The following is an 18,130-nucleotide window of genomic DNA, read 5'->3' as shown; positions in this document are numbered from 1 at the left end:
GCTTACATGCCTTCCAATTCACTTTCATATTGCTGATAGGCCACCTAATTTCACACTGGCCTCTTCTGGTAGCACAGGCTCCTTTTAGAAGCGTAGCGCTCTTAATCGTATGCTTCAAGTCCCTCCTCATAACCCTCTGTTGCCATTCTTTCCTATGCAAACTCCTTGACAAAATAGAACTATTAATAGGAAATTTTGCAGACAGGCATGACAAACATTAAAAATCCAGAAACGTTTATTGATGCCTTTTTTCTTAGGGTAGGATTCAAAATTTACTGAAATTTATTACTTTTTCCATCACCTACTTACTTTTGCTTCAGAGTTCAGAAGCATATAGATACAAATATGCATATATTTAAATACCAGACTGTGTGATACAAGTTGGAGCAGGTTTTTTTATGAAGTACTGATTTACCAGCCCTTGTGGATCATCTCCAGGGTCCACTGATATCAGTGGAATGACACCGTGTGTACCAGGTGCAACAGCAGCTCTAAGAAAGCTTTGCCTCAGAAAATTCAATATATATACATATATATTTAATTAATTCAACAGTTGGCATAATTTTCACAAGCCAGTCTGCCATTCCAGTTTCCAGAGTATTACAGCTGCTTGGATAATAGCATACTAACAGCTGTCTACAAATGGCATATAAAATATAAAATATGCCATTTGTAGACAGCTGTAGAATATAAAAATCCCAACACATTAAGGACAGCTACACATGTAATTACTGCATATGTTTATAGAAGTCTGCTGATAGAAAAATATTTGTATTGAGGAAGAAAAATCACCTATTAGGAGACAAGTAAAACCAAAGACTTTTAACTCCTACTCCCCTAGGAGCTTTTACTGACTCAGTTAATGGTCATAGCCCTGCTTTCTCACTGCACATGCTGAATGTAGATACTTGCAAAAGACTGTACATAAGTCTGGTCTCATTGTATAACTGTCATAGCATTGCTTCTCTGCAGAAGGTGGCATCTGAGATTTACAGCCATAGCTGTACAGCAAAATGTTCTTAGAGATAGAAGATGAGGCCACAGCCTATTAAAATAGATAGATACACTAAAAGTGAGGGGATATTTCATCCTTAGGTAAGGAAATATATAGTCTGTAATTTAGGTGGGTTGAACTCCAGATTAGGACACCTAGGATTAAATGTCTGCATGGGAATTATATGTCAAAGCTGCCATGGAGCTCTGGAGCTCTGGGGCCCATTCATTTCAGAAGGCTAGCACCCTTCCAGATCCCTTGGGAAGCATACTCAGCTTTCAGCTGTCATAATCAAAGAATTGGAGTGTCTCACAAACCTTCAGTTGTTTTTGCCAATCCAGTATGGCCATTTTACATGCCCTGTGAACAATTTGCATAAAGTACCTATTTGTAGGCAGAGGAACCCTACTCCCCACTGACAGTGACATTCTGATTTAAGACGTGTCTAATTCACTGAATGAAGTGAACAACTCTCTGGGATCTATTGACTCTGTTGATTGGAAGAGGAGTAAATACATCTTGTTCAACTACAAGCAGATTCTTAAAGTAGATGAAGTGTTCTGAACTTCAGTGCTAGGGGCAGACTTTGATTCAGTTGTCCATACACGGTTATAAAATACCATTTGATAAGACTTATCACCAAGACTGATAAATATGACACTGGACCTACCTTTCTGAGTAACAGCTGGAGGACATGTAAATTATCCTAAGGCGTCTAAAATGGCTCAAAGCAGGTTTTTTTTCTGTGAGCAAATGAACTAAGCCCTTTTAACAGTATCTTAATAATTCCGCAAGAATTTATCATACTTTTAAGATAATGTGGATTGTTATTAATATTGCCATAGCTTATGGAAGCTTCAGAAAATCGTTAAACATCTTACCACTTAGAATAACAGTGCTTTGTTACATACAATCAGTTAAGAAAGATCAGTTCTACTTCAGTCAGTCTTTTAAGCAACCTTTCATCTTATGGTGCTCTCCTCTAACAATGGACCTTTTTGCTCCAAACTTGGTTTTATAAGTTAAATCTTTTACATGTTTAAGTTTCTACTTACAATAATTGTACTCAAGAAAGCAGATGACTGCTGTGTGGTTAAATATCATATCTAGGTTTCTCTCCTAATTTTCTCCTTGAAAATGTAAATATTATGTATATATTCCTTAAAAGCAATCTCTCAGTAATTATATTGTACTTTTAAAATAAGATAATAATTTCAAACTTTAATGACAGATCTCTCAGCTAAATAAATACTACATTATGAAGAAAACTAAACTTAAAGATGAACTAAAATACTGATATTTTACTGAAAGTCACAAATATAAATCCACGTGTGGACATCTGCACAAATGATCAGGGTTTTTACATCTGTCTCTAAAACCCGTGGGAGCTGCAGGCTGTGTAATACAGTGGACCACTAACGACATAGACCAGAATCTCTTCATGGTAGGCACCATGAAAACACTGAGTAAAAAAACAGCGCTGAACCTAAACAATAAATAGGAACTATGTACACAAAATCCAGAGAGGTTGCAGTAAGGGTAAGGCTTTTGAGTTAAGCAATAAAGGATTGTCAAAGAAAGAATCAAATAGTTACAGGCAAGAGAAGGAATAAAAAGTACACATTTTACCTCTAATGTAGAACTAAGTACAAAACACAGTCAGGTTGGTTTAGTTAACTAAAGGGTACAGAAGTTCAACTTAGGTCTGCCTGGAGAAGGGTGACAAATTAGGCACATCGGTTTGACATATATGAAGTAACTGAGTTTTATATTAGTGATTATATAATAAGAGATTTGCTCTGGCATTGTAGTCATGCTCAAAATGAGATTCCCCCTCAAAGCTCCAAGAACACCCTTGCTTCCTTCTAACCTAATATCTAAAATGGCAGCAAAATTTATCCCTAATACAATGGCCATGTTCTCTTCCTTAATTTCTTTAAAGCTATGAAAAATGTTGTCACTGAAGTTCTCTTATTTTTGCTAAGTTTATAGAAAATTGGGCGTTATATTTTTTTTGTCAAATATGTGTATTCCATTGTTTTTAATTAATCTGCTGTTTTCTACATATATTATTTTGCACAAACATTTTCATTACCAACTTATTAAAAGTGCTCTGTTTCTATGGAACTGGTTCCTTAAATTCTTCAGTTCCATGTTCTGTGAGAATTAACAATGTGTTTGACATGTTTGAAAATCAGGGCTATTCAGATGTGTATTACAAAGTCTATCCTAAGACAATTCATCCAAAGTCAATCAATAAAACAGTAGAAATTTGCAGTTATTGTCATTCATACTTTTTTCTCTAAAATTTCCTGTGCATTATAGATTCAGATTCAGGTCTGTATCTGCTAGGACTTGCATCCCAAAAATCATGTGTCTTGATTTCCAGTTATCTAAAAATATATGTGGAAAGGTTATTTTTCAAAGTAATAATGAAATGCAAAAGGAACAGAGAAATGCCATGACAGAAAGCTGTATTTCAAATCTTGCTGACCTAGTTTAAATAATATGCATAAGTGAAAAGTATAAGCCAAAGTTACTCACCTACGATGAGTAAGAAAACTACCACTGACATGTCCTGAGCCATCACATCCTGGGGTTGGACATGACATTCCTTCCGTCTTCACTGACTTCCAAGAGAACTGTGAGCCATTTAGGTACCCATCCTTTTGCCTTTTGGCAGCTAGAGGACACCCTGACGCACTGCGATGGGACGCATATTTTCCAGTTATATGACCCTGACCATCACAACCAGGAACTGGACATCTGGATAGCAGATAGATGAGATAAACTTTATTGTCTTGCCATCATATACCTGGTTGCCTCTACAACAAAGTCAAAATAAACCCGACATGAAAAGAACAATCATGCACTGTGGTCTTAAAAATAGTTAAGATACCCTGTAGTGGGTAAAATTATAAGCAGAACTCTACTAATATGACAAAAATATATTCTTTGAAACACTAGGGGGAGGCTAACTGGTAGACAAACTCACGGCTTTGTTGATTTTGTGAATTGCAACAAAAGGACTGAGATATATATTTGAATTGCAGGCGTTCATGACACTAAATATCACACTGGAATTGAAATGTTGGCTACTGAGCTCCACTCAGCAGGAAAACTGCCCATAAAAACTCTATAAGTTTTTATAAGTATAATCCTTGGTGCATTTTATTTATGTGCATGGAATCTAAAGAAGAATTGTCTGAAGTTATGAAAATGTTTTAACAGTTAGGTATGAAGTGATCATAACACCTCATCAGAAATGCTGAGCACCTTTAACCACTCCCTGAATAGGAGAGATTGTAACAAACTCTGTGTTACAGCCTAGAGAGATCAATGAAAGCAGTTCTGTGTTCATCGGATGGATTTTCTTACTCAGGAATTCCCTCATATATTTCCCCTGTATACTTCTAAAAACAAATGACCAGGATTAGAAGGTTAGAAGTTAGAATCTTCAAAGTGAAATGTTTAAATGAGATAATGTTTTTTTCAGTATGCCGTTATAGAACACATATCAAAACTGGGCTGGTTACTTCAGTGTTTGTCCTACACTAAAATACTGCTGCAACTGTCCACTAAGGATCCCACCTTGAATGGTGTAAGCAGTCACTAAGTCCACTGAGTTCAGTGGCTGCTGATACCAGAGCATGTTGCAAGAAGAAACCAAAAAAACGATAGGTAGGCATTTGTTCCACATGTAAACTGCATAGACAGATTTGCTGCAGCAATCTCATATGAACACTCAATAACTACTTTATTTAGCATGTATGGTTTGTCTATAGTATGCAAACACGTTTAAGGGGATTTATTCTAGGAGAAAAAGATCTAGATAATTTTTTAACTTCATGTGAAAAACATATTTTAAATTCTCAAAATTATAGAAGATTGTGCCCTTGGCTGAATATTGTATCCTTTGCTGACTAAATCAGCACAGATCCTTGATTTGCAGTTCACTCACAGAAATCAGTGGGCCATCTGCTCTTGGATAACTATCATGCAGTAACATTTATGCTCTTATAAAAAGCTGAAGATATATATGACATTATAAAACACATGAAGGCCCTTTGACAATATTTGTGCTCACCTAATTGGCTCTTGGTCTTCTTTGTCTTCCTTGCTTTGTGCTATCCTGATTCCACTTTTCTTTGCTCGCGGACAACCTGAAAGACTGAGTGAAAGAAAACAGTTGAAAACGCTATTTCTCACTCTTGGGTACAGTTTACAAGGGATATGTTTTCTATCTGAAAACCAGGCAGAATAGGTAATCCTGCCCAGTTTTCAAAAGCAGAGCTCAAGTAGTTTAAATAAGGAGAGCTGCAGAATGCAACCACAAGGGGGAATCCGCGTATCTCGGTTTGTGATGCCAAACAGGACCGCAGGCACTGTGCATACCACACGCACAGGCATCCCTGGGGAGCCAGGGAAAGCAGTTCTTCCTAATAATCCTTCCAGCTGACTCAGCAGCAGCAGCGACAGCTTTAGAAGGAATAGAAGCCAGTGCTTCAGGGCTGACAGACAGTATGTCCTCTGTACCTCTGAGAGGTACAGAATAGGCTCAGAAAACAGGAGTTCTTGGATCTATTGGTAGGACTAAAGATTTCTCCAGGAAGCAAATCAGAAATGCTATCAAACCTTCCCAAACATCTTGGAAGAATCCTGTAGGATGGTTGAATAAAAACATAGCAGTGCTTAGAGCTGTATAGTGCCTTCCTGTGAAAAGAGTTTAAGTGCTCACAACTCACCCAGACAAAAAGATTTGATAAAGACAAATTTGTATGTTAGCCTAAGCAATGTTACATTTAAATAGACACAGAGAATGTTGGGTTTAACTACACAAGACAGAAAATATATACCTATTCCAAGATTTTATAAGCTCAGATTTCCCTTTGAGTATGAAGAATTCATTATAGAAACTATTAAGTAAACGTGACAATGACTTTAATGGATACTTAAAAATTTTAAGTAGTTGCTATCCAAGGACACAAATATGTCTACCAAAAAAATCACTCTTTTTCCTCTACTTAAATGTGACTTCCATCTTAACACCAACATTAAAAAAAAAATTCATCAATAGAACACCACCTTCAAAAGTATTCAGATGAGAAACAAAGTAGTGTCACCGAAGAAAAATGTCCACAGAGAAAGAAACAAAAATAGAAGATTATGTTTTTGTTTCAGCATAACAAAGGGTACTTCAGTGTATATAGTAGGTCCTGTCTTCAGGAAGAAGAGACAGATATGGTGGCAGCAAAATGTTCATTTTGTCTTGTAAAGGCCAGTGAGGACTTAAAGGAACAAGTAGAGAAAAGGGTGATGCTATCACAGACAGAATTCTGTGTTGGTGAATGAAAAATAGAAATAGAGTTTACATGGTACAAAGTCATAAGCAAGTCAAAGTAACGGAGGAATGCCAGCAGAAGATATTGGACATAGTGTATTACCTAACAAATCCTAGTGAGATGGCATGGCTATACATGCAGTGATAAATGGAAGGGACCTAAGACTCCTGTTCTGATCCAGGACCAGCAAGCTCTTGGGTTGGAACAGTACATCTGTCCAGCTAAATTCTTCTACTGGTAAAGCAGAATAGCTATAGCCATATTGCTTATAGAGAGTGATCTGGATCAACGCTGAGCTCCAAATCATATCTGAGAATTGCCTAGGAAAGTTTCAGTGGCCCAGGATTAGTACCATGCCAGGGGACACAGTAACAATTTAATAGTGTAGGCATCTGTACACTGATGCTTGGACCTGAGCTCTCATCCCATTTCATTTAGATGCAGCTGACCATTTTCCTTTTTAAAGCAAACTGCTGCTTATTAGAACTTGCACAGCGCACACCAAAGGACCATAGCTCCTTGTGTACAAAATAAACCTCAGAAAGCCTATGCCACTTAAATATAGTTTTATTTGAAGACAGTAATAAATAAAAGGAAGCTGGCTCTGGCTTAAGGGGGTAGTTTGGGAACAGGTTGGTTCACTGCTTCCCATACAACCTAGAGTGCTGGAAGTGAAGGGGAGAGGACAGGAATTACAGATATCCCTGGCTCATCTGTGAGCCTAGGCATACCCACAGTGTGAGAATAATCGGGTTTTGCCTCTGAAAGCTAAACAGTTAATAGAAATGCTTCAGAAAGCAATACTTTTTTTAGTAGGTGTACAGATGGGTATGCTTTTAGATGATGACATTTTCATAACAAAACCTGAATGAAGAATTTCTGCCTCGATTTAATGCTTTCTACATATTAAGTCAATTCAATTATCATCTACTTATTGGTATTTTGGTGCATCACCTTTTTGCAATAGGTCTTTCTATTTTGGCACTATGATTTATTAGAAAATTTTAAGACCATTCAGGTCCTCTAAACAGACATTTTTCAACAGACAGCTTCTGAGATTATGATTAACTTATTTTTCCTCTGACAGCAGATTCACCAGGAAAACATATGTCAAGGATGAACCTTTGCTTTAATTTTTTTTTTTTTTATTCTGTAATAGACAAAAGCTATTACAAAGTAAACATATTACTTTGTTTTTGTATCAGTTTAATTTCTTATATATGAAGACAAAATACAACAAGGGAAACTCAACACCAGTATTTGCTGATGTAAATTTCTGCACACACTGAATGGGTGTGTGGAACTGCAGTTAGGGCAGAGTTAAATGTGCCTTCACGTGTGCTTGCTGTTGAGCAGCCATTTTAAATACAGATGATACCCAGGCATCTTGGAAGCCATTTAGGAGAGAAGTTTGTCATTCCCTTCCTTCTGAAACCGAAACGGTTGTAAGTGATGGTACAGAATACAAGAAAAAATGCTAACTCAGATGCTAATCATCAGTGTGGGAATTAGGAAACTTAACTGTGAACATGCTGTGAGGTCTTTCACACTTAACAGCTACAGATTTAGGCTACTGGTTTGCATGCATTTTGCCAGCCTCAGAAATGGCCTTGACAGATATCATGACCTTAACACTGCGGGGCTGGCTCTGTGCAAATATGACAGGCCTCCTGTGAACATTGGTGGTTTATGCAAAGAAGACATCACTCCTTCAGTGTCAGTGCCCCTGTGAAGGCAGGCTGCCAAAGTGGCCTTTTGGAACAGAAACAAAGGAATTATGTGGTCAATATAGACATGGTGGCATTTCAAAAGTTTTAATGCGCTAAATCTCAATGGACTGGGCAAATTCCACATCATTTAGTTTTGCAGAATTACTTTTAATATCTTTATGTGTACTGAGCATGCTGCAAAAACCAAATGAAAACTTGGTCCACCACTCATCATGCAAAAATACAAAAATGTAAGATTTTGCATATGAAAGTAGGCAAGCTCATTCAGTGGTTAAGAGACAGTGCCTAGGGAAAGGGTTTAAAAAACAGGCTGACATGCAGTGATTCTCCCCTGCGAACCTTGCCAGCTTTTAGGTTTCCTGTTTTTGACACTTTGCCTTCTGCATCTTCACTGTCCTGCCTGTTTCTGGTTAAATACATGAACAGATACATAAGCAGGTTCCTCAAATATCCAAGTCAGGCATAGCTTCACCAAGTATAGTGCTGGTAGAGTTGAGAGCTGATAAATCCACATAGTTAAATGTAGTTCTAAATTTGACCTTAAATCCCTTTGGAAGTGTGATATAATCTCCTACATCTGTAAGTGCTTTTAAAATGTTTACATCTTCTCCTTTATGCTGTTATTTGTACTTTTTAGGTTTAACTGTGCATTACAGAAATTGTTACTGTGATCTTTCATTTTTACCACATGCAAAGGTATGGCACATTCCCAATCTCTGTATTATTTATGTTTTGACTTTAAACTGTTTGTTGCTTTTACTGGGAATACACTTAAACTGGGAATTTGTGTATTGACTAGTTATAGCCAATTGTAAAAGCACAGGGACTTGGTGAAGCAAGCAAATATCTAGACTCAACAGTGTAAGTACACATGGGAGTAAAGACCCTTTACTAACAAAAGAGAGGTGAGTTATATCATTATTTGTTGATTTAAGGAGTGGATACCTATATACAAAATATGGTGAAACTCTTCTCTACTGATCTATAGTTCTCATATAGCCACAAGTGAATTGCTAATTACAGCATTTGCTGCATTACCTCTATAATACTACCACCATAATTGATTTTGGGGTATGAAAAATACCCTTATTAGTAAGCGTGAAGCTTTCTTTGGCCCTTGGTAAGAACCAAAGTTATAATTTAGGCAGTTAAAGTAACAGCTTTCATCCACAAATTTCTTTCCGTTCTTCTGCCTTGATATAGTAAGGTACAGTGTGTTGTGATTTAAAAACAAGCCAGGCTTTATTATGAAATGTACCAACAAGACTGGTCCATATTAGATGAGAGAGTTACTTTTTCCCTCTGATTAAAGCCAGTAAGGCTTCGTCTGGGAGAGGAGGTAAAGAACTAGGTCTAGTTTTGCATTTCAAGAAATACACAGGGAGTCTGGAAGAGACTGACAGGAATAACCAGGAAATAAAATTTGTGGGGGAAAAAAATCCCAGCAGAAACTTATGAATGTTAAATTGCTTCCCTGGGCTACCAGAGATGGTAGAAAAACTGGATTAATTTTCTACAAAGATTTTGCTAGATATTAGCAAAAATCTTCCTATCTAATTGAGTAGTGAGCCATGCTAAAATGAGAAATGTTATTCGTTGGTTAGACCAACCCATGTCTATGTACAACACTCAATCCCACTTAAAGTACTGAGAGAGGGGATAGAGGTCTGTTGAGGTCCTTTCCAGCCCTTCAGTTTTTTGAGTTAAAGAACAAGACCTTCTCTTTACATACCTTCGATGTGAAGCATAATTTCCAGTAATATGCCCAGAGCCATCACACCCAGGGGTGGGACACCTAGAATAATATTGGAAGAGATATGGAGCAGTGTTACTGACAGAAAATACATAACTACCCATTAAAAAAACTGTTAATTGGCTCAGTCATCATTCACAGGTGCCAGCCCTGGTGACCTCTAGCCATTGCTAAACTTCAGCTTAATTCCACAGTGGGGACAATCATACTTCTTCCATTCACAAAATGTCTTTGATACTCCTCACCTGCCCACTCAAACACTTTCTGGATATCTCTAGTGCCTGCAGTTTAGTGGAGATTTCCAGCAGCAGCCTAACATTCCTGCACCACCAGGAATGAGTAGGGTTGGTAGCAAATGGAATATCCCCATGGTGTATTCTTAGGTAATGACTAAAATTACAGTGAGCCGTTTTGTTTCCCATCAGAGCTATTGCTCTAATCCCACACCAACGTGTCATAAGGTCACATGGTAGAGAGATCTCTCCACCTCTCCATAAAGTGAAAAAAATGTCTAAGGAGATGTGTAGACAGGGAAGTAATGCTGGCTTCTTGTGGAGAAATGGAAACCCACCCAAATGCTCCCAAACACCAGCCCTCCAGCACTAGACAGAGAAGTCATTGATACAGCCATCAGTGGAATTTCTAATAGTAGAATGCCATTGGAGTCATCAAAGAAAATGCATGCTTTTTTCTACATTGCAAAGATTATTGTGATCATCACAAAATAAGCTACATTTTAATGCTAAGTAAAATCATTAGATGGGACTGCCACACTGTCGCAGAAAAGATAAAGGAAGAATTAATTTATATTGATTTTACTGAACAGACAAATGCTACATGAATTCAAAAAATCAGTTTTCTTGAGCCTGCGGTTTCAATTTTAGCCATACTTTAAAGCTTCATTTCAAGAAAACATTTAAATTCAGAAAAGCATGTACACAAATTCAGATGTTGCATTCTGAAACATCAGATTTCCGTAACATTGAATTCTTCCACTATTTGAATCCAAAATTCATGCAGACGTTGGCTTTCCCCCTTTAGTGATATGTGTGCTTTCCTCAGAGTTGGTCCATACTGGTAAACTTTTGATTCACAAAGGCTTCTGTAGAGACTTGAAAATTTCTTAAAATCAGGAGTTAAGCAACCCAGAATTAAGTGCAATGGGGCCATCATGTTCCATTAAGCTGAATTTTAGCTCTTTAAAACCCGTAAGCATTACCTAATTCTGGGTAGCTCAGCAGATCCAAACTTCAAATGTGACCAATGCAACCTTGGAAGAGATAAATTAAACTGGAATTTTTTAAATGGAGTTCCCATGGCCTTCATGTGAACTAGTTCAGTTATTCTATCGAAAACATTAAAATATGGTAGCAATTCCAGGATGTAAGCTGGTAAAACCACTGGGGTTCACTTCTATAGAACGTCACTTCTGGAAGTTTTTCTTCTATATAACCAGCAACATGTGGACTTTGGACAAGAAGTCTAAACAACATCCTTAAAGACAATTCTCTTTTTCCCTTTCTTTGTCTTTGTTCAGGACCAAGTACAAGACCATGATCTTGACTAAAAGGCACAATTATTACCGTGACTCTTTATATTTTCAAGACCAATATACAGGCTAACATCATACATCAATCTTTCTGCTTATAGAAAGATAAACCCCTAATTTTTGCATTGATTCTTCTGACATAAATTAGGTAAAAATATGGCCCTGGGTGAAGAAGTCACAGTTCAGTCTGTGTGGCCTTTACCATTCATTCTTTTCTGTGGCTGCAGATGGCTAGAACAAGCTTTGGCTATTTCTTTAAATTAAAAAAGAAATGGTTAGGGCATCGTATATCAAGGGTCTTATATTTTAAATAATTCATACCTAGGTATTTAGATGTTCTCACTACTTTTTACTTTAATTTTAATTTTTTGTCAAATGTTTTGGGTTCTGCAGAGAGAGGAATTGACTAAACTTTGGTTTTAAATGTCCATGGCATTTAAATGAACAAGGAGCCATGAGACTGTGCTTCTGCAGTCTGTCTGAGGTACTACAAGAATCCCTTCTTTATGAACCCATGCTATTTGAAGCCACCATTTTCCTCTACAAATTTTTCAACCCTTTCAAGAATAAGCTATTATTAAAACTGAACAATGATTTTTCTCATATTTTTCAAGAATTTTGCTACAGGCAGGCATGACTGATAGTGTCTTAACAAACAGGATTTATAAGATGTACCAGTATATCCAATGAATCAGTCTTGACATTAGATCATTACACCTCAACCATTTGGACAGTCTTACAGAATTTAAAAATCTAGCTTATTTCTGTTTCATTTAAAAAAAAAAAAAAATCTTAACCATTGAAGCTAAAGAAGATATCATCCTGTTGTAAATTGAACTGAGACTCTTGACAAAGACCTCTGTACAGTTCACATCAGTTTAAAATCATACTTTTGATTAAACCAGATGAGATATTTTTATGTAGGTGAGGATTTTAGAAAGACCTTTCAGATTTTGATTTTGTCTCTATAATATTTGCTTTCAAATCTCATAATCTTATATTGACCTAAATGTAGCAGATGAAATAAGACTTTAGGGCAGTTAGCAAGAAGATTTCTATTTACTATTTCCATTCTATGAGAAGTGCCTATAAGCACTGTGAAATGTAGAATGCAGATATACAGAAGTCTGTTTCAACTATAAAGTCATTACAGTATTTATTTCCTATCCTAAGCAGATTAGCCAAGGAAACAACTACTAGTCTTTGTACTATTCAAATTGTGAGTCTGTATTTTCAGAATGTCTGAATCATACCTAGGACTTGCATATACCCTACTACTTTACTATCAACTACTGCTGTACATATTTGACTTAATCAATCATATGTACATGCAACAATACCAGAAAAATGTATGTACAGGTGCTAATAAGAGGCAAATTATATGCAACCCTTGAAAATGAGTATCAGAGTAAGTGGAGAAAAAGATACACTGTTTTCTCACTTTCTTAAAGTGAATATAATTTGGCAGGATCAGCAGCTTATTTGTAGACTCTACATAATATCTTATTGCAGGAAAAGAAATATTTTAGTACTGTAAAAAACGTGACAAAAGGAACTAACCCTGTAAAGAGTGAAGCTCAGAACATAACACTAGGGCTTTACCACAAATTCAAGCCATCCAGTAAGAGAGTGAGTTGGTCAGTGAACGGGAATGCAGTTAGCACCGCCTTGATGTCCCATTCAGTTCACAGACCATCCCAGAAAAGCTTATTTTGGAAACATAAACATAAGCAGAAAGCTGGGCAAACAGCAGAATAGCAACAGCTGTGACAGCTGGATTAGGTATCAGGCTTAGATTTAATAACAGGAATGAAAAAAAGGTGAGAGTCAAACTGAGATAAACACACTTAAATCCCGCTATCTATTCTTCACCAGGGAAAGGAGCAGCAATTAAATAGGACTTTTGGCAGCTGAAGGAACTTAGGGAGGTTTCTGGGACTGGGGAGGAAATGGATGCAATGTCCAAATGAGGTCCTGGTGGGTTTTTCCAATGCCAATGGTTAAAATTCCTGTTGCAAGTTCAACTCAGAGAAAAAAAACCAACAAACAAACAAAAACACCCCAAACCAAACCAAGCCATCTCACATAGCATTAGCACGCCGCAAGTAAGATTCACTTTTAAACCTATATTCCTAGGCTTTTATCTAAGTCTGCAGGAGCTAGGTAAGCTTACGCATAGTTTACGTGTTTAGATTTATAGCTCAACTCATACAAGATCAAGCAGGCTGTTACACAAAGATGCAACAACAGAACTGAGGTAGTTTTGCCCTCATTATTGTGCATAGCTTTGGTTGGCTTACTTTTAAAATCTATTTTAAAGTATAAATTCTCTCTAAAACATACTGATAAAATAAAGATATAGTAATCTGTAATATAATGAAAACACTTCGCTTTCTTTTCCTTTTAGATATTTTACTACGCACAACAATGGCTTTTTGGAACCAGAAGGAAGCCAAAAGAAAAAATAAATTGAATTGAATGGGAAAATAAACCAGTAAGTTGCACAAAAATTCAAAATGTTTCTTCAGAATTTTCCACACTGCAAAAGAACTGAGATTTAATAGAAAATTCTTTCTCATAGTTTTAATTTGACCATACTGTCAATCTCTATAGTAGAGGTGTGATTTTCTGTTGAAGGTTCAGAAAGGCTAGAAAAATATAATTGTTTCCTGTGGGATTTTTTCATAGCAGAATGTAGAATTTTTTATTGTCTGTTGGTTTCCATGTATTTGAGGTTCTGTTTTACTTGACTGAATTGCCAGGAATGAAAGTCATGGGTTGGGAGGCTGGAAGACAGCACAGTAACACTGCATTTCTATCTTTCATCTGAAGATCTGAAAGTATTCTTACAAACTATTATTACCTATTTATTTTATAGATAAAATCTCACAATACTGCTTTGAAAAAGAGATGAATTTGGCAGAGGAAAATTGGGGCATAGAGAGGCTAAGTGACTTCACACAAGAGAGGAAAATGGGCTAGAAGTACAGGCTCTTATTTACTGCTCTGTTTGCTGCTGTAGAGCCATGTGTCTTCTGAAACTGCATGTAGATTCATAAACAAAATATTATGTTTTTTTTTTCCTAGTCTGGTAGTCCAGAAACAAAAGGTTGCAACAGTAACGTTGTAATGAATGATAATGCATTTGCAGTTCCCTGAATTGAATATGTGAGGAAAGAGAAAAAAAGGGGAGTGGACAAGAAAGGGAAAGGGATGAGACCCTTTGTCAAATTAAGAAATGGAGTTTTCCATAAGGTGTGGTAATTTTTTTGTATGTCTACACCTCTAGGAATTTGAGTGATTGTCAAAAAACAACAGGTTTGCAGCTCTTGACAAAAAAGTCCCCTTTTTAACTGTGTAAGAGGCCAAAACAGAGAAAAAGTTTTCCTCCACAGTTTGTATGCCACTCACCACTAACCTGCAGGGAGCACTCCAGGGTGAGGACATCATAAACAGAGCTGTGCGGTCCTCAGTTCAGATTTTTTGGCCACAGGTGTGTCAGTAACAGTCAGGGTTGTGGTTATTGCTGTGAAAACACCTATTTAGCAGGAACTGGACAGAAACCAGCAACTCATTTTGCCTTTACATTTCTGAGCAGTCAGAGCAATGCCTCCCAGCCATTACTGTTCTAGCCAGCTCTGTGAAAGCAATCTGGATGTGTAAATCTTTATATCTTATTTTCAATCCCAGATATTTTGGTAGATTGTCAAGCTCTAATTAAGTATGTGAAGTGGGAACACTGCTGATCCTTTTCTTCATGAACACACAGAAGAAAAATCATTGTCTGTTCTAATTCCAGCAGGACCACAGATGCTTTTCTGCTTTTACCCTGTTGTCTTTTATTGTCTATTTTTTTACCATAGCACTTGACTTTGAATTCCTAAAGGTTGATGCTTCCTTTTGATGCCTAGACAGAAGCCTTCTACTTACACAACCTATCTGTGACTTTGTAGTGAAAAATGGTTTTGTTAGGATATATTTTTTTCTTTTAAATTCCCTCAGTGAAGCTACACATATACATATTTCTTCACTCTATTTTACTCCTTCCATTTTATTTCCTGATGCCTCTTTCTTCCTGTTTTCAGTGCTATTCTGTTCCACAGTGGAGGAAAAGCCTCCATTTGCTTCTGCCCTATACTTTGCTTTCCATCTATATTCCTCCTCAGTGTTCCTCTTCCACATTCTACTTCCTTTTCCAGATACTGCTCCTTCTTCATTGTCTCTTCTTGTCACTTTTAATTTTTCACTCTCTCCCTTTTGCTTCTTTTTATTCTGTCCCCTTTAGCTGATGTCTTCATTTGCTGTTCCACCCTCATCCTTGAAGTCGACAGTTCTTTCTTCTTTCTTCTTCTTTGTTGTTTCTTTCCATTATCTCCTCTTTCATCACCCTTCTTGTCCTCCTTCTCTTTTCTCCTATCTGATTCTATCTTTTCCATAGTCCGCATTGCTTGTGGTCCTCTCACATTTCTGAGATGACTGGCTACACATTGCATCCTTATGTCAGGAGACATAAGGGGAGAAAATGCTGTGTGTTGTGAAACCTTAGCATAGAATTTCTTGGCTGCCAAGACACAATGAGTCATTTTAAATATCTTAAACTCTTTTATTTTTATTAAAGTCCTTGTAAGGTTTATCATGGCTTAAAAAGGAGCAGACCCACACTAGCACTGGGTACTTCTGAAAATCACACTCAGAGCTCAATTTGAAGCTCCTTAATTGGTTCAAGAAGCAACATAAACTTTGTGGGACAGGCATGCAGATAATGAACATTTCAGTGGATCTTCAGTCTATGGTTGTATATTCAAGGCTAAACCTATGTTTTAGTTGTCACAAATATACCTCCAAAAGCATGTGAAGTTAGACCTTTATAAATATTAAGGCTCATAAAGATTTGTAAGCCAAAAATAAAAAATGAAATTTAGATTCACATGTTAATTATTTCCCAGTGTTCAGCCTAACTAAAAAGAGTACTTAATCACACAAATTTAGTTTTAGCAAAAGTGCTAAATACTGCTTTTTCATATGTAAAAGTGCAGGTTGGAGACTGGAAAGAAGTGTAGAATGGAAGGATTTGGTGTTTCCACTTTCACTCTACAGTCTTTCTAGCCATGAGGAATGATGCCAGGCTTATGGAGCTAGTCCAGGCATGAGACTAAAATAATTTTGGCTCAAAGGCTTCATGGAGTAACTTCAGTCTCTTCTGTCTCTGCTGAGAGCTTGCTCTGTCTCTCTCGCTGCCTCTAGAAATACCCAGCAACTGAATGGTTCTAAACTGGGGATGGCTAACTGCATACCCTTCTCCTTAAGTAAAATTTAATTAATGCCCTGACTTTCTGCATGTACAGTTTTTCTGTCTTTAGCTGCTGGTATTATCTGGATTGCATTCCTGCTTTTTTTTTTTTTTTTTTTTTGAACTATGTGGGGGTGAGAAAGAGCATGGTATGTTTTTTAATTACACCGAAATCCATTTTCCTGTACTCATCTAAATGCATCATGTTGGCATTTAAAATATTGCTGTGCACTGGAATGCACAGATACATACGATGTGTTTAAGCTAATTATATTGCTTTAGAAAAAAAGAAAAACATTCCTGTGCCTTCAGTTACCACCTCTGCATGCTGCCAGTTCTGCTAGCAGTCAGGACTTCCCAGTTTCCCAGCAGCAAGTGCCATGACGTGCTGCCCGCTGTTCTCACATCTAGCACCAGCTTATACAGCCTAACATGCCAGTTGCCAAAGGCATGGTATGTGCCTAATGTGAACTAACTTCTGTGCAGTACCCAAGGGGTGCTCCGCTCACAGAAGCTGCCAGGGGGAAGCTGTGAATCAGCTCTCTCCCTGGGCACCTTGCCCACGCTTTCTCTCCTGCCAGCATCGCCTGCCTTGGAGGCAGCACCGGCCAGCTGCAGATCCCCTCCCTGCCGCAAAGAGCACTTCCTGGCACCAGGGATGAATCAGTTCCAACATATGCAAATTCAAATGTTCATTTCCAAACACCTCAGCCTTTGAAAAAACGCTTCATTTTTATAGTGAAGGATTAACATAAAATGATCGAGGCATGGAGAAAAATGCAGGAGGAGAAAGCCTTAAGAGAACATCCCCAACAACTAGGAGCAAAGCCATGTGAAGTCTCTGTCTCCTAACAGAATCACAAAATTACAGAATCAGCTAGGTTGGAAAAGACCTTTAAGATCATCATGTCCAATCATTACCCCAGGACTGCCAAGTCCACCACTAAACCATGTCACTGCAGGCCTCATCCACAGGGTTTCTGAACACTTCCAGAGATAGTGATTCCATCACTGCCATGGACAGCCTGTTCCAATGCCTGATCACCCTTTCAGTGAGAAAATTTTTCCTAATATCCAATCTAAACCTCCCCTGGCGCAGCTTGATGCCATTTCATCTTGTCCTGTTGCTTGTTACTTGGGAAAAGTGACCAACCCCCACCTCACTACAACCTCCTGTCAGGTAGCTCTAGAGAGTGATAAGGTTCCCCCTGAGCCTTCTCTTCTCCAGACTAAACCCCCTCAGGTCCCTCAGCTGCTCCTCACAGGACTTTTGCTCCAGACCCTTCATCAGCTTTGTTGCCCTTCTCTGGACTCACTCCATCTTCTCAATATTACTCTTGTAATGGAGGGCCCAGAACTGAACACAGTATTAGAGGTACAGCCTCATCAGCACTGAGTACAGGGGCATAACCACTGCCCTGGCCCTGCTGGCTACTCTCTTTCTGATATAAGCCAGGATACTGCTGGCCTTC

General features: G+C 37.7%; 1 protein-coding gene across 18 annotated transcripts in view; it reads right to left on the bottom strand.

The window, feature by feature from the left end:
- MYT1L (myelin transcription factor 1 like) overlaps nucleotides 1-18,130 on the bottom strand; it is a 308,925-nt gene that overhangs the window by 23,037 nt on the left and 267,758 nt on the right. For all 18 annotated transcript variants that reach the window (XM_057431735.1, XM_057431734.1, XM_057431737.1 and 15 more), the window contains 3 exons: nucleotides 9,799-9,861; nucleotides 5,082-5,165; nucleotides 3,539-3,760 (listed from right to left, as the gene is read on the bottom strand). In XM_057431735.1, the coding sequence (XP_057287718.1) occupies nucleotides 3,539-3,760; nucleotides 5,082-5,165; nucleotides 9,799-9,861 (369 nt within the window). The remainder of the gene's footprint in view (nucleotides 1-3,538; nucleotides 3,761-5,081; nucleotides 5,166-9,798; nucleotides 9,862-18,130) is intronic.

The sequence above is a fragment of the Pezoporus wallicus genome, unplaced genomic scaffold (genome assembly GCF_028554395.1).
Source record: "Pezoporus wallicus isolate ANWC-B61680 ecotype Strahan unplaced genomic scaffold, APGP_CSIRO_Pwel_v1 contig_161, whole genome shotgun sequence".
Taxonomy (NCBI): Eukaryota; Metazoa; Chordata; class Aves; order Psittaciformes; family Psittacidae; genus Pezoporus; species Pezoporus wallicus.
The sequence above is the reverse complement of the archived record's forward strand: the minus strand, read 5'-3'. Positions and strand labels throughout refer to the sequence as shown.